The sequence below is a fragment of the Rhincodon typus genome, chromosome 1 (assembly GCF_021869965.1).
Source record: "Rhincodon typus isolate 14 chromosome 1, sRhiTyp1.1, whole genome shotgun sequence".
Taxonomy (NCBI): domain Eukaryota; kingdom Metazoa; phylum Chordata; class Chondrichthyes; order Orectolobiformes; family Rhincodontidae; genus Rhincodon; species Rhincodon typus.
The window spans coordinates 94,571,504-94,589,356 of record NC_063332.1 but is presented as its reverse complement, the minus strand read 5'-3'; the positions used below and the strand labels follow the sequence as shown (position 1 = coordinate 94,589,356).

Sequence of the window (17,853 nt, the reverse complement as noted above, 5' to 3'; positions counted from 1 at the left end):
CCTAAATATCATGGAATTTGACTGTTCAAGAAAAGCATGCGAGACACTTTATACTAGTTAGCACCATTATCCTTCCAACTGTGCATCAACCTCCACTAAGGTCAATGGTCCTGTGTACCTATTGACTAGAAGGATCCAGTAAGTTGTCCAGTTTTAGTCCAATTGTGTCAAAGCACAAAAGCCCAAACGCATTTGAGTAAAATCAAAGTTATCTGCTCGTAACATAAATGATATCATGCTCATTTTGAAAGCATCAAAAGCAGAGAATCCACTCTTAAAAATCTACTTAAGGCTTATCAGCACTTGAAGAGGTCATGACATTCTTTAGAAATGCACAACTGACAGAGAAAACAAATCATCTACCAGGTTCTTCCATACCATAGAGAATAATAAAGAGCAAAACTGAACCACACAGTCCAGAACAGCATCAATATTCATTCTCGTATGCCGACAAGCTGAGTATATTACAACTGGCTTCAGTACTGCAGTGTTATGGAGGAGTCAGAGTAACTCCCACACCTGGCCACTGCACAGCGACACCTGCTGGAAAATGTAAGTGTGATGCTAAAGAAAGATACATTCAGGTGCAGCTGTGACAAATCTGCCAACACTCCCCACTGAAGTCTGCACACGCACCATGCTCATTCAGGTGAGGAACAACAGGACTAACTGCGCCTGTGGAACTTTACATCAAGATTAGTCACTGCACTTGACAAAATAAAGAGGATAAAAGGTCAAGGAAAAAATTACGAATCATCAGTTGAAATTTGATGACTGAATTCAGGACACTGTTGAAGATATTGAGATCATGCCTGAAAACAGAAGCCTAGTGAATCAATGATGATAGATTTGAGGAAAAGCAACACTTGCAAAGGCTGCAACATTGAATCTGACAGGGAGGAAAAGAATAACAAAGAGGATTATTACAATAGAATGCATTTACACCGCATCTTATTATGTCGACCTCATTTCAAAACACATCAGGCAATTAACCACTTAGAGTGACATAAATGCATGAATAGCAACTTTACAAATTAATCCTCAGAATGATGAGGTATGTTCAACTACATATTCATGAATTCAGACAAAATAATTTATGCTCCAATGGATGTGGACTTAAAATATATACTGAATTTCTGCTCCCATTTCAAATACTGTGCTGAAGTTTGTATAGATACAACCACAGAGCCAAATACCAGCTGTCATGAAAATTAGATAAAACAAGGAACTGCCGATACTGAAGATCCGAAACACAAATTGCTGTAGAAACTCAGCACATTTGGGCAGGATCTGTGGAGAGAAAGCAAAGTTAATGTTTCGAGTCCCATAGCCCTTCTTCAGAACGGATTATTGCAAGGAAAAGGTGGCATATGCACTGAAGGGGTGGGGAGAGAGCAGCAGTAAGAGCGAGTGTGCGAGAGCAAGAATGTTTAGCAAACAAGGGGGTAAACCAGGGAAAGAGAAAAGCTGATCATAGGGACTAAGATGATGAAAACAGCAGTTGGCAATGTTAAAAACAGCCTGCATCACGACAGAGCCTGGGTGCAGCAGGACAGCGAACAAGGGCCTCCGGTTCTAATATTATTGAACGTAAAATTGATGCTGAAGACTGCAGGGTCCCCAAAAGGATAACAAGCTGTTCTTCCAGTTCGTGTTAAGCCTCACTGGAGCAGTGCAGGAAGCCTGAGGCTGAGAAAGGGTCACCAGACCCAAAACGTTAACTCTTTTCTCCTTCACAGATGCTGCCAGACTTGCTGAGCTTTTCCAGCAACTTTGTTTTTGTTCCGGAGACTGAGATGCTGGCCAGGTAACACAGCCATGTGTTGAAGTGAGACTGAGTCACAAGGTTGAATGTACAAATTCCTCTCAAGACCAGAGTTCAAAAATAAGGCTAACAGTCCAACATAGCACTGAAGGAGTACTGCATTATCAAGTACGTTGTCTTTTGGATGAGATTTTTTTCATCTACTTGGGTAGATCTTAAAAATTGAAAATGACCTAGCCCATTTTTAACTACTAATCACCAAAATAGCAAACATATTATAATGTCAATATCACATCAGTTTGAGGCAGTTCGATGTGTGCAAATTGGCTGCCACTGTATCAGCAGTATAAGTACTGTGTCGAAAAAAACAGGTCAGAAATTGAAAATTCTGCGGTACCTCAACTCCTGCCTCTCAAAAGCCTCCATCATCTACAAGGCACAAGCCGGGAATGTAATGGAATACTGTCCACTTGCCTGGATAATTCTAAAAATACTTAAAAAGCTTGACAATCCAGTACAAAAGGAGCTCACTTGACTTGCACCCCCATTCACCGCCTTAAACATTCAGTCCCTTCCACACTACTGATGGGACATTATGGGGCCCATAACTTTGGTTCTACTGACTTTGCTCAGCTGCATTTTGATTATCACATGGAATGAATAGAATTAGCTAAAGATCATTGGTAATAGTCGGGTCTTCGGCAGGAGCACAAACTACATCATCCGCTTTGATCGTGTGGCTGAATATAGTGAGTGACACAGAGTATTTGATTTGGAGGAAGTCCAATACCAGTATGTGAACAGGTAATAGCAGGAAGATAAAAGCAGAGACAGCTACTGGGGTCACATGCTTCAACACCAAGTTAGTTCCATAAATACCTGGGGCAAACATGCAATTATCATCATATACTCTGGAGAGAGTCAGGAAATAATAATTCACATTGATGGAAGAAAGATGAAGTCAGTTTCAATTTATCCTGTTGCACTTAATAAAACTCAAGAGTTGGCAATGAGGAAGTGCATGGCCCAAGGGAAGTTAAAATATATTTTACAGTAATTCACACAGAACATCAGGCTTTTCCTATTACCTGGAGACTTGGTTATTTCAAATCCCAAAGTAGTTTTATAAAATACAGTTCTTTTAACACTACAATAACCAAGACGATGAAACTCTCAAACTTCTAGTTTTCTTAAGAAATTCTTCTCCCTTGATAAAAGGTCTTTCCTGAAAATGATTAATATCTGAAGTTTAATTAGGACAGAATGACAATCACAGCTGCAGTGAAGTTCCAGATGAAAGTTATCTTCATTCTGACAGGCTACAAATTAGTAGGAGTCAGTTCACACACTACCTTAATCTCTCTGGTACCAAAAACAGGAAATCCACTTTCTAGTTAGATCTTGCATTATGTCAAAGTTAGTCTTTGGAAATTAACGTGGGCTAAATGAAGCAATAACTTTTGTTAATGAAATATTGATTATTGACAAATAGGAAATATAAATTTTAATACAGCACATGGTATGACTCCCGGATGGAACATCCATCCCAGTTTACAACATGCTTGCTTAAAAACAACTGAAGTGGAAATTGATCGTGTGACATTGTCCAAGAATAAAACACAGAATTCAAGTTTATAAACCAAGGACCAAAAAGCGAGGGTGGCTACCATCTTCCATGGTATTAAGATAACATGAGGTTCATGAAGTTACGAGACACAGCTTTATCAAACTTCCACCCACAATGTCCCAATCTTGACACACTTTAAAGGGTAGCTTTTACACAACACATCACAGCTTCAAAAGAATATCCAATATCCAAAATGATACAGCATCCTCCTCACAGAACATTTTTTTGGCATTAGACTTCAGAACTGATTGTTCCATTCTTGGTAAACACGAGGTATGAAGTGTGAATAGAACATATGTTGTGTGTTATTTCCACCTCCTGAGGAAATAAGTAATTTGTTTCACTGCAGTGAAATTCCCAGGGCAGTAATGCCATGAAATTTATTAGAACTTGTATTTATACAGCAACTTTAAAATAAAACATCACGGGGCACTTAACAGGAATGTTATTAAAACAAAATAATGCACTGAACTGTAATAAGGAAACAATAGGGCAAAAAACTGACAGCTTGATTCGAGACAGGTTTTAAGGAGTTTCTAAAGACATGAAATCAAAGGAAAGACAGAGTTAGGGAGGGATTTCCTGAGAATACAGCTTAGGCGACCAAAAGCATGGCTGCTGATATTGGAAAGATTAAAATCATGGATGCTGAAGAATGACAGAAGTGAAGACATTTCAAAGGCTGGGCAAGATCTCCAAAACAGGGAGGAGCTAGGCTACAAAGATGAGAAATATGAAATGGAGAGCCAGGAAAAGGCCAGTGAAGCCAGGGCTTGACCGTAAATAACGTCCAATACGAGAGGAAATGGAGCAATTTTTTAGTTAACCTCAAGTTTAATAAGCAGAGGCAATGGCCTGAGATAGTAGGAACTGCAGATGCTGGAGAATCTGAGATAACAAGGTCAGAGCTGGATGAACACAGCAGGCCAAGCAGCATCAGAGGAGCAGGAAAGCTGATGTTTCAGGCCTAGACCCTTCTTCAGAAATGGCCTAATGGTATCATCACTGGACTGTTATTCAGGAGACCCAGACAATGTTCTGGGACCCGGGTTCGAATCCCACCACGGCAGATGGTGGAATTTGAATTCGATAAAAATATCTGGAATTAAGAATCTAACGATGATCCTGAACTCAATGTCGATTGTCAGGAAAAACCCATCTGGCTCACTAATGTCCTTTAGGGAAGGAAACTGCTATCCTTACCTGGTCTGGCCTCCAGACCCACAGCTATATGGTTGACTTTGAACTGCCCTCTGGGCAATTAGGAATGGGCAATAAATGCTGCCTGATCAACAAGCAATGTCCTCATCCTATTAATGAATAAAAATAGTTAACAGAATGCAGCACGTTAGACAGATGCCCATGAAAAGTACTCAGATCTAAAACCAAGAATGAAAGATGGTTTCAGCAGGTTTTCAAGTTTTGACTGCGCACATGAATACACAACAGTTTCCAAACAGACTATTAGGGTGGCAGCAAGGTTTATGGTTAAGTTTTCCGTCAGGAGTCATGGTTGCTCACAATCTACTTTATAATTCATTCATGGAATGTGGGCATCACCAACAAGGCCAACATTTAATGCCCATCCCTAACTGCCCAGATGGGTTTTTCCCGAAAATCGACAATGGATTCGTGGTCATCGTTAGACTCTTAATTCAAGATTTTTATTGAATTCAAATTCAAACCCAGGTCCCCAGGACATTACCTGGGTCTCTGGACTAATAGGCCAATGATAATATCACTAGGCTATCACTTCCCCTTAGCCAGCAGCAATGGGGAGAGATGAAATCGGTGGCAGAGGAGGAGAGTTTGTGGCAGGTACTAAAGCAATGGCGTCAGTCTTGCCAATATTGATTTGGATAAAATTTCTGCTCATTCAGTACTGGAGGTTTTCTAAGTAACCTAACAATTTAAAGACATTGGAAGACAGGTATGACTGGGTATTGCCAGTACACGTGTAAAAACTGAGTTTTGGAAGATGTGGGCAAGGGACAGCAATTACAAACAAAGGTTTGAAGGCCAGGTCCTTGGGTGACACCAGATGTAGCTGCGGGAACAGGAAAGGAAGCCACTGATGGAGATTTTGTAGCTGCAGTTAGATAAGGACAAAACCAGATGAGAGCACTTCAGCCCAACCGAGTAGCACTAGGGATGTGCCCTGTAGAAATGAAGCATGTCATGTCCATACTTTTGATTCAAGTCCTTTTGCAACAGACAACAACATTTTATTGCTTCCCCAATTACTTACTTGCATAATAAATAACCGTTTGCAGCTCTCAGTGGATCTCGCAGCTCTGCAATCTCTTACCATTTAGTTTCAAATAAAAACCAAATGAAAAACTGGAGAGCAGAGGTGCACAGTAATGAAGAGGTGACAGGGAGGGGTTGCAAATATTTACAAAGTGAAACAGAAGTTAGAATCAGATTAAGCAATAATGGTGAAAAGTCAAAACCTAAGGCTCTTCAGGCGAAAGCAGCATTTGACTCGATACATCTTGAATTAAGGAAAGTTTGTCTAGTGGAAAGACATGACAAAGGCAAATGACAGGATGGTTTCAGCTTTGGGGTCGAAGGAGCCAATGGCACTAGTACAGCTAGTCAGGGAGTCATTTAGGGAGGAGGTATCGTCATCCCTCAGCCAAATTTCCTTCAAAGGTCATGACATCAATGCAATTATTCACAATAAGTTGGTGGATTACAAGGGCTTTATTTGCAAAAACAGAAGGTTTGGAGGACAATACAGACAGAAGTGGTGATGGCTCAGTGCCTAGCACTGCTGCCTCACAGCACCAGGGACCCAGGTTCAATTTCAGCTTCAGGCAACAGTCTGTGTGGAGTTTGCATGTTTTCCCCTTGTCTGCGTGGGTTTCCTCCCACAGTCCAAAAGATGTGGGGGTTATTTGGACTGGCCATGGTAAATTGTCTGCAGTGTCTAGGGTGGGAAATGCAGGGATAGGAGATGAGTCTGGGTGGGATGCTCTTCGCAGGGTCAGTGTGGACTCGATAGGCCAAATGGTCTGCTTCTACACTGTAGGGATTCTATGGCTGGACCTCGGACAAGAATCCACACAGCATCAGCGCCAGCACCAGGAAGGGAAAAGATCAGCCCTAAGCTAGTATGCTGATTAAGAAGGTTCATGAGAAGGGAGAATGGGGCAACAAAGTTGTTGCTCACACGGAGGCAGCAATGAGTGCAACAATAGGGACTTTGGAGAATCTCAAGAAGCACAAAGAGAAGCTTCAGGCTTAATCAAGAGGGAACCAACACCGAGACAGTAGGAAGGTCGAACAGTATTGAAGAGTTGGGGTGGAGATGTGAGGGGGACAGAGCACTCAAAAGAAGCTAAAGGAGTAAGTAAAGTTGAAAACTGGCAGGACAACGGTAGGAAGGGGCTTATAAGTAGTGAAAAGGAAGAAAATAATAAAGCAGAAATGCAAGAGATGGGTTCTGGTCCAGATTGTCACACAACACAAATCGACATGGCGGACGGGACTGTAGATCTATCCGATCAGTGAATGGGATACAAGAAACTAAGAGAGTTCAGAGTTAAACTTCTGGAGCGAGTTAAAGAAATGAGAAGAAGTAGAACCAGTATGCAGCAATCCTTCCCCAAGCTTGGAAACAGTGCTGTGGACAAGTGAAGTCCAGAAACTATCAGAACTCACTGATAGAGGAATTCCCTTTTGAATGAGGATCCAGAAAAGGAGCACAATCAGCTGCAGGGCGAAGGATGACAGAAACATTTCACTGATTGCATTTCTTTCATTTTCTTCAGAAGTCATCTTACTATGTGCACTAACTTCGATGTTGATGTAATGGCCCTCATCAAATCAATATGACCTATTCTCTTTCCAACACCTCACCTCCTGTAAAATTCTCAGGGGGCCAGCCCTCTCCTGGTTCCACTCATTTTCAACCATCAGCCTCCTCAGCAGGGGCTTCTCTGACAACCTACATTACCACTAGAGTCCCTCAAGGTCAGTTTGTTTCTTCACGTACACATCATTATTTAATAAAACCACCCAAAGTCAAAGACTCAGATCCCACATGTACACTTGTATTAACTAAATTGACTTCTCCACCTGCTGCGAGTTAGACATTCACTTTCGGAGGAGCTGCAATTTTCTCCAATTGAACACCAGAAGACTGAAGCAATTCCCTCAAATCGGCAGCACAAATTCTGCAAGCTGAACAGTGATTCCATCATCGCCCCCAGTCTGGGTTACCCCAAGTGTGGAAAAAGGCGCATTTGGGAAACTGGTAATCACTTAAAGACAGTGAAAAGAAAATCACAGTTGCATTAAACTGAGGCATAAGGTACCTCATTAAAAGTGATTTAAACGCCTTCACTTTTAAGACTTAGCACAGATTAACAATTTACATTTCAAATGTTCACACAGTAATTTTAGAAGAATAATCTCTACTGGCACAGCAGATATCCAAGCATCACTCTGGTTCACTAACATTGTTAATTCTACATCAACATTTCAGTTTCTGGGCTTACATGCCACAAGGTTCCTTTGGTCCATGGAAGTCAGAAATATGCGAGGATCAGCCTTGTTACTTTTACCAGTATTACAAGTACCAAGTATCAAAGCACACGGCTACACTGATGAACAATTCAATTCTGAAATGCAAATAATTCTCAATTCTTACCTCCTGACCTGTGAGGAAAAGCAGAACATCTCCCTCCTCTTCTTCACACATATGGATTTGAATTACTGTTCGAATTGCTGACTCAAGATAATCCCTCTCCGGTTCTGGGGTATAGAATATTTCTACAGGATGTGTACGGCCAGGAATGGTAAGCAGTGGGCAACTATCAAAGTAGACCTGAAACTTGCCTGCATCAAGTGTAGCACTCATGATGATAATCTGAAAGAAAAAGAGTACAATTTAGTCTCAATTAATATTATAAAAGGACAACCGTTATAACTTCCAAAATACAAAATTGCTTCCATGAGACAATCTATTATCAAACAGAAGAAACGTAAAGTTGTGAAATTAAACATTAGCACCGAACACAAAAAAGGTAAGCTTTCAGGTTTCTTAGTTTCTACTACCTACAGAATAGAATAACCAAACCACTCAGCATGAAGCAAGACTATGCATCTAATAGAGACTTATTTGTCACTTGGCAAAATGTAGCAACTGACTACTTGTTAGAACTTAACAGCTGCTAAGTAATAATTCATCAGGAACCCAAGAGACAGACTGAAGCTAGAACCCCGACAGCAAGACTTTTAAATGAACTTCATCTGTAACTTGTTGACCGTAGTACAATTTTGACATGATCATTGGTTAAATTGGGTTGTGACAGATTTGCAAGGATGAACTGTGATCCACTGTACTGCAGATCACCTGCACTTAAAATCTACATTTCATGGATTCAGTTTAGTAAACTATCATGATTTTGATAAAATTTCCTCTGGTCAACAGCTCCACCTTGAGATAGTACCACTTCCAAATAATCACTGTGACCTCAGACAAAGATAACATATTTGACCTCAAAAGGTGTCACAGCAAAGCCAAGTCCTGTCCTCACCCAACCCACAAATACACACTCCTAAAATAAATTATAAAGCAATAGGATCAGAGATCTTGGGTAATTCACCCACTCCTGGTCAAATCCTGGACCCCAAGGTCAACTGTAGAACCAGCGAAGAGGAAAGAGACATGTGCCTCGAAAGGACACAGTGTTCATTTCGATTACTGCAAATTCACAGCAAAAAGCTTGGTCTGGACACAACATGCGCAGTATTTCATCAATCACAAATTGAGTGGTGTCTTGTACTAGCTAATATAGACAGACTGAAAGACCTTTTGATGTTAAGGAAAATCACGATGCTTCAATTCCACATTCCCAGCACCCAAGAAAGTAAACACAGCAGAATTTGTCTAACAAAGATCTTGGTAATCTCACCGGAAACACTAGACAAATTGCTGATTCCTGGGTTAACCCCATCAATTTAACTCATTATTCCCTCGGCCTCTTAATTTAGTTGTCCTCATAAGCATTTCTAAACATCATGCATGATAATCTGGGAGTAAGTATTTACCTATTGTGCAATAGTTATGTGCATTGAAATATGAATCGTTCTTTTATTTACAGAAAATCTCAGGCTGTACATTCATTGAAAAGATCTATTTTGTTTAATTTTATAGTTTTATCTTTTCCCTCATTGAAAAGGTCATATTTGTCCCACTGTGGAGGTTTTGGGGTTCCGTATTAATTATATGCACAGAATGTATTTAACTTCGGACATGTGGTTCACAGCTGGAAACAAAATAAGTTTTACTTATTTTACAATTGTACATACATGAAGTATAGCAAAATTAACAGGAACATTAGTTTCAACATGCAATGGTTTAAGTGTTTTTAACTGAACACGAAAGTTTTACAAAACTTCATGATTAATCGAAGTAAAGGTCAGTATCCACACTCTGTTTGAGGGACAGACGCACAAGTGACCCAAGAAGGCAAAAAGAGCTGATTCAACCAAAATACTGATTCTAACAGCAAAGTTAGAAAGTCAAATCCAGTTGCAGTTTGTGCAATGACTCACTAGAGAGTCATATACCCATTTATACAATTTTCTATTAATTTGCAGAATATGGAATTCCTTTGCTGCTGGTAGAGGGAGGGAAGACCAAGAATTTGACGTAGCAACAGCGAAGGAACAGCTATATATTTCCAAGTCAGGATGGAGGATGGCATGAAGGGGTTCATGCATGTGGTAGTGCTCCCAGTTATCTGCTGACTTTCCTCTTCTAGATGATGGGGGCTGTCGGTTCGGAAAGCGAATTTCAGCAGAGCATCTTGTAGATAGTACACATGGCAACTATTGAACACCGGTGGAGGAGGGACTGAATATGTGTGGATGTAGTGCCAAGTTGTTTGCAGGTGGAACTGCTATCCCCTAATGGCATCAAACCTTTGAGTGCTGTTGAAGCTGCACTCATCCAGACAAGTGGGGAGTATGCCTTCACATTCCTGATTTGTGCCCTGTAAGTAGTGGACAGGGTATAGGGTGTCAGGTGATAAGTTACTTGCTGCAGGATTCCTGACAAGAGCAACTAAAACTGATATTTCCAACAGCCGCAGCTCAAGACATATGTTGACAGACTAACGCTTTGTTTTTTAAACTTTCGAACGAATTCTTCACTAAACGCAGGAGAGTAGATAGAAATAACAACTTGGCCCAGAGAACAGAATTGGAATGGAATCTACAGGAGAGACAGCCTTTTCTCCAATGGCAACAAATGTTAGCCCAGTCAGTGACGCCCACATCCCATGAGTGAATTTTAAGAAAACCTCCTGCATGGGGGATTGACAAAGGAAGGGAAAGAGGAGATGGAAAGGTAGATAGAGGAACTGTCACACTCAAGTTGATAACCAGATGACCTGCCTAACTCAAGAAAACATTGCTGCAAATATAGAATAAAGGCAAAATACTGTGGATGCTGGAAATCTGAAACAGACAGATTGCCAGAGAAACTCCAGAGGTCTGACTGTTTCTCTCTCCACAGATGCTGCGTCAACACCTCTGTAGGAGCATATCCTTGACTGGGGACAAAAACTCAGGAGACAGGCAGGATTCAATTCTGTTCCAAGGTATTATCACGTTTCACTTTAAATGTTAGAGCAGACTGCCCCATTTAGTCCTCATCGGTCATTCTGTGTCTTTCAAACATAGGCCGCTTTGGTGTAAGGGGGTATGGGTCACTTTGTATGGACAGGTACGAGTCATCGCTACACCCCCAAATTGACATAACTCCTTCTCAGAACCAAGCTTGTGGTCTCACTGGCAGAATGTGACCAGTGACATCCCACAAAGAGTTGTACTTGTGCCTTAACAATTCATTAATGACTTAGATAAGATAGAAAGTCACATATCAAAATTTGGCAATAATAAAAATAGGCAATACTGTTGGCAGTGCAAAGCATAAAATTAGCAAGAGAGTGAGATAGCTTAAGTGATTGGACAAACATGTGGCAAACAGATTTCCAAGTTAGAAGGGCACATCCACTTTGAACCCAATAAGGATAAAACAGGGTATACCTGCTAAATGGTCAAAGCTTAAAAAACAGAAGTAGTCTTGGTAAATAAATTGTTAAAATGTTACAAATACCGAAAATAGCTAAAAAGTCTAATGGAATGCTGGTTATAGCTAGAGCATCAGAACACAAATCTGTAGAGGCCATGTTTCAGCTATGAAAAGGCCTGGTTAGACCACACCTGGATCGCTGTGGGCATTATTGGGCAGCAGACCTCAGGAAGGATACAATGGCTTTGGGGGAATGCAGTGTACATTTGCTATAATGTTAACTGTACTGCAAAGGTTAAACTTAGAGATGGGATCGCACAAACTACAACATTACCTGAAATTTAATCTGGGGCAATTTGATCAAACATTTCACGCTCTTAAGGGAAATAGTTTTTTCTTTATCAACCCTATCTTTGCTGGTTGGAGTGTCTAGGAAGGGCAAATAGTCCAAAAAATTAGAACCATACCTTTCTTTTTCTTCACACAGCATCCTAGTTGTCTGTGGGCTGTTAACATTGGATCAATCATAATATAAGAATGGGGCAAATAGAAGCAGGAGGCCTCAGTCAGTATTGTGACTAAAACGAAAACATAGCCAAACAAGCGAACTGCTCCTACTTTGCCATATTTTTCAGAAGTAAAATTAGGACATTAATTCTGATGCAAAGGATGGAACTCTCCTCTTCAAATGGCAACTGATGATAACAATTGTTATTTTTAAAACTGGGATTGACAGCTTTTTGTTAACCGCAGGTATCAAGGTCAGCCTTGAGCTCATTAAAATGATGGAACTAGCTTGAGGGGCTTAATGACCTACTCCTGCTCCTATGTCCAGTCCTGAAAGTGCTGTATTTTGGTCAAACACTGAATCAAGGCCAACTCTCTGCTCTCAGGTGGACATAAAAGATTCAACAGCATTATGCAAAGAAAAGTATGAAATTCTGGATGATAGTACAGCTAACGCTCATCCCTCAACCAACATCACAAAAAAAATTGTCTGGCAATGTGTTGCACAGCCATTTCAAAATGTGGCATTGTCTTTTCCTTATATTATAGCATTGGCTTGCATTTGCATGTTTGTAAAGCACTTTGAGATGTTCAGAGGTTCAATTTAAAGCCATCTCCTTTCCTTAGTCCTCAGACTTAGTATTACACCTTTAGCAAACGATTAGTCAACAACTACCTGAACTCAGGCCTCAGAAAAACAGATGCAATGTGCAAACCTCCATTTTCTCTGTCTAAAATATTACCTTCAAATCTGATCTTTGCTTCACAACTTCTTTTAATACACCCATAAGAATATCTGTTGCTAGAGTACGCTCATGGGCCTCGTCAAGGATGATTACACCATATCGCTCTAGTAGAGGGTCATTCATAGCTTCTCGAAGCAACATACCATCAGTCATGTACCTAGAAACAAAATAACACAACAGATCTCTCCTGGGTTAACTCTACACAAAATTCTAGTAGCAATCCAGAGTGACATCACCAAACAAGGCAAATACTCATGACATACCAGAGGTTTGCTTTTGAAAATGTGAAATCGACAGCTCTGATATTTGAGGTGTATTTAAAAGTCATGCTATGTATTAACCAAATAAGTAAAACACTAAACTTAAATTTCACAATTCCAACCATGTAGCAGCGTGCTAAATTTATCACATAGTTTCACCGCTTTTATGGTTTTAATTCATGATGTCCTCTGTTGTACTATTTAACACAAGCACTATATGCTCCAGTTGTACAGGGCACTGGTGAGACCACATGTGAAATACAATGTGCAGTATTGGTCTTATTGAAGGAAGGGTGTGAATGCATCAGCAACAGCTAAGAGGAGGTTTACTAGTTTGATACCAGGAATAAGTCGGTTTTCTTACGCCAGGAAGTTGAACAGACTGGGCTTGTTTACACTGGAATTTACAAGAGTGAGGGGTGATTTGACTGAAGTGTATAAGATCCTGAACGGTCTTGCCAAGGTCGATGTGGAAAAGATGTTTTCTTGTGGGTCAGTTCAGAAATAGGCGACACTGTTTAAAAATTATGGAGCATTTTTCTTCCGAAGGTGACTTTGGAAACACTGCCTCAGGCGGTGGTGGACATGGGGTCACTGATTAATTTTAAGGCAGAGATAGACAGATTCTTATTAGGCAAGGGAATCACAGTTAAATCAGGGGGCATTGGGAATGTGGAACTCAAAACAAACATCAGGCATGATTTAATTGAATGGCAGAGACGGTCAAATGGTCTTCTTCTGTTCCAATTTTATACATTACGATCACATGCATTTCTGTAATGCACGACACATATATCTAAGAACATCTACAATATTTCTACTTGTTTTTAATGTTCATGTCGGAGTACAAGTACTAGATGGTACAGAACAAATGGTGCAGTACAGCTAGTCATGTACTGGAATCTCAAAATTCATAGTGGTATTGAGGCATTTTAAAAATCACCTGAATTTCAGGGCATAGATTTTAAATGCAGCTATTAAATTTTACTAACAGTGCAATGACTTTCTCCCACCCTGGAAAAATCAGTACCAAAGCCTGCTCAAGACTCTAAGACTTAATCATGACTATTGGCCTACGGGACTCTGTTGACTCTCCATTCATTGTGGATGAGACAGGAGTGTACTCATTCAAGCAGCAGGGCAAAAATGACTGAATATAGATATATAAATGAAAAATGGTCATCAAATCTAATTTAAAGGTTTGTTCCAATTGAAAACAGAAGGAAAGGTATTGTAATTAATTTTAATCAACCTATTCGGCCATGTCATTTCACACCTCTAGAGCAGGTCTGATTTGAACCTGTACTTTTCGGCCGAGAGGTAGGGACAATATCATCGTGCCACAAGACAGTGAGCAAAGCATAATATAAAAAGAAAATCAATAAAGTTACTTTTACAGAAATATATTTACACATCGGAAATTTTAACAAACGTTGATTGCGATGACCATAAAAGAAAATGTTCAGACACTTACTTCAGACATGTTTTTGCACTGCTGCAGTCTTCAAATCTAATGGAGTAGCCGACTTCTTGGCCCAGCATCACATCCATCTCATCAGCTACTCGCTGAGCCACACTCATGGCAGCCACCCTCCTAGGTTGGGTACAGGCCACACCACGTTTGGGTCCCACCACTGCCCGCACATAATCAACACACCACTGGGGAATCTGTAAATCCATTCAATAGCCAATCAATTGCTTGAACCTTCAACATTGGATACAATGCCAACATTACACACATGAAATTTCATTACGCATGCTACACTTTAAAGCAATCTATAATTCCACATGTCAAGGCAGCAGAAACCAGGAACTCAAACGAAGAGGATTAATTCACACTCAAACAAACACTTTATGTCTCTATTATGGTAATGAAAACATTTTTCTTCTCTGAAACAGAAGCGCTTCCCCCAACTGTGTCTTGTTTAAGAAGTATTTTGTTTATTAAATGGCAAAATATTTGAATCACTGTTGCCACGGCTGACATAAAACTTAGCCAGCAGTATGTGTTTTATTTTTGTAAATGACTGAACCCTGAATATAAACAACTGATACTGTATAATACACACCGGAGGTAGAGATTGCAAATCGTGATATCACAAATTAATGCCTCACATTGCTAACAGACAGTTCTTTTTCTATCCCATATGTTATGGTATGTTTCAGACAAAACTTGACTGTATATCGAATGGGTTACTTCACTTAAAATTGTATTTAGTGCTTCACTTGTAACGGCAGATTGAAAACTTACTACGTCGTGCCAAAGCTTAGCTGTTAGAATTAGTTTCATGTGGTGGGGAACTCTGCGACAACAGGAATGCCGGATTTGGACTTTGATCAATCCTTTAAAAGTACTGGAAAACCTCAGCGATGCACAGGATTTTAAGGGGCAACACAGAGATATCGGCAGAGGACTAGTCCGAGACTGAGCAGAGACCATCTTAAATTGGTGAACAGCATTTGAAGACAGACTTCAAACTGCAGCCAAAAAGTTAAAGGCTTAAAGTAAAAGTTGAGGTTATCCTTATCATAAACATAACATTACATTTTTGAAAAAGTGCAAGAGCTTTGCATATCACTTGTCAAAAATTGACGTGATATTAAAATCCACATGCATGCGAGAAATTTTCACTGCATTTTTAAATATCAGGGAACTGTGTCCAACGACCAAAAACCACAAAGGTTCGTTTGATCAAGGCCTATCCAACATTTGCACAATGACTTGATCGTTGTGGAACCCTTACAGTAACTTCTCACACTGGCACTGAAACCCCATGAGACACTGGCATATTCAGGAAGTAGAATCCTTAGTTGATTCAGTTTTGCATTAGGAAAGCAGCAGAAACAGAAAATGAGATAAAACAATACAGTTGGATTTTATTTTTCCCCTTTCATAGGCACAGGTGATAGTAAAATTAAGTTGAAATCATAAACTGTGATAATTTGAAATGCAGGGTGCTTTTAAAAGAATTAAAAATACAACATCCAGCAGTTTTTAATCAGGGCCAGAATGCCCACCACCAGTGAACAGCAGATGTTTCTAAGCTGTATCCACTTCAAGGTATAAAACACACTGTGGCCTTAATGGTACTCCGCAGGCACAGTCAGCTGTTAAACTTTTCATCTCTCCCTTGAATTCAAGAACATTCTTAATTTCAACAGAGAGAAACATGTTAGAGGTGGAAGAGGGCTCCCTTATTACAGTTTTGAATTGTTAATATGGGGTCAACACAATGTTTCCTAATTGATGCACTTAAAGAAGTAGAAAGAGAACAACTGAAACAAAAAGTGAAGAGAAATAAGCAGCAGAAAGGGAGAATGCTTTCTGTTGGCTTGGAGACATCCCAGAGTTTTCTACTGGAATCAGTGAAACAGCCCTAACCCTTTAGCAATGGTAGGGGGAAGAAAGAGAACTGGAGAGCATCAGCAGATGCTTGAATTAATACAAACCAAGTCACATTCGTTTTTTAAAACCAATTTGAAACCATCATTATTACATAGATGGACCAAACAGTACACAAGGTTTACACAAAAACTGGAATTAGGATCTTGGCCAGCTGTCAGGATGAGCAGTTGGGAATAGAAGGAATACGGCAAAGGATAAACTGAATTCCGGCACAGTTTCTTATCCTCTATTTAATGCTGACTGCCCTGACAGCAGATTACTTGTCCACCCCCACCACTGTATGTTAGGAACAAACAGACCATAACCCAATTGCAATGCATCCAATTATAAAACCAGTTCTTCAAATCATTAGTGCAGATGTCACCCACAGTCTGCAGGTAAAGCAATTAAATTTAATACCTATGCAAAACACATGAAGCATTTCAAAAATCTACAACTTGATCTGCAGCACTCTGGAAGATCGATAAAACCATCCTAACGCACTGAGTCAAAGGCTGCACTGCAACCAAAAAAGATGTTCTTGGATAGAATAGAACCTATTTCTCCCTCTCAAATTCCCTCTCCCTTCCCTGTTGTAAGAGTCATTGACAAGTAAATTAAATACCATCTACTCTTTAATCATAATCAATTAATTCACACTTCAATGAATTCCAATTTCTTTTGTGGAAAAATAAAGGATTTATATTACGCAGCAGCCTTGCATATTTGTATAATTAATTTCACATTAACTAAAGTCACCAACCTGTGTTGTCTTTCCAGAGCCAGTCTCTCCAACTAGTACAAAGGACTGGTGTTTGGTCAGGATTTCAGTGAACCTTTCCTTGTAATCCCACACAGGCAACTGAAGTCTCTTCTTCAGGATTTCATAATACCTTGGAGTATGGGGCAAGTTGGTAAATGGATTGATAGCCTGTTGGTGAAGTGCTGGGGTTGTAATGAGAGGCATGCCACCTCCTGTAGTTAAAGTTGGATTGGACGAGTTCCTTGAATCTTTGTCTCTGTCGCGGTCTCTGTCTCGGTCTCGGTCTCGATCTCTGTCCCGATCTCGGTCCTTCGAACGATCATAATCTTTGTCCCGATCTCGGTCTCTATCTTTCCTCCTGATATAAAACAGGAAAATTTATAGTTGACTTACATTTACTTTCATACAAATTTACAAAACACTTCCATTCTTAAAACTTGCTCCTTTATTTATCTGCTAAGAAAAGCAGAGGCAATAATATCACAAGGTTACATTTCTATTCAATTAACAAGGTAGCTTGGTAACACATCACATGGTTTTCCCACAAATACCTGATGATTCAAATCGATCTTCAGTCAACCAAGAAAAAAAAATGCTAGCCTGCTTATCCCCAAATCACATTCCCAATTTGAGATGAGGAACAAATTTCTCAACCTTCACGTGAGGAAACAGTCCAATTGGGAATCAAAGGAGTCAGCATATCTAACCAATGCAGAGTGCCAAACAAAGATGATGACCTACATTAGCCAA

The 17,853-nt window shown here is 40.0% G+C and overlaps 1 protein-coding gene across 1 annotated transcript in view; it reads right to left on the bottom strand.

The window, feature by feature from the left end:
• The window catches only part of dhx15 (DEAH (Asp-Glu-Ala-His) box helicase 15), a gene marked incomplete at its 5' end in the record, with an annotated part of 60,692 nt that extends 43,229 nt beyond the window's left edge, over nucleotides 1-17,463 (bottom strand). Inside the window, 4 exons of the mRNA XM_048602350.1 lie at nucleotides 8,050-8,268; nucleotides 12,693-12,852; nucleotides 14,430-14,623; nucleotides 17,104-17,463. Coding sequence (XP_048458307.1) covers nucleotides 8,050-8,268; nucleotides 12,693-12,852; nucleotides 14,430-14,623; nucleotides 17,104-17,463 — 933 coding nt within the window. The remainder of the gene's footprint in view (nucleotides 1-8,049; nucleotides 8,269-12,692; nucleotides 12,853-14,429; nucleotides 14,624-17,103) is intronic.
• Between the last annotated feature and the right edge of the window lie 390 nt (nucleotides 17,464-17,853).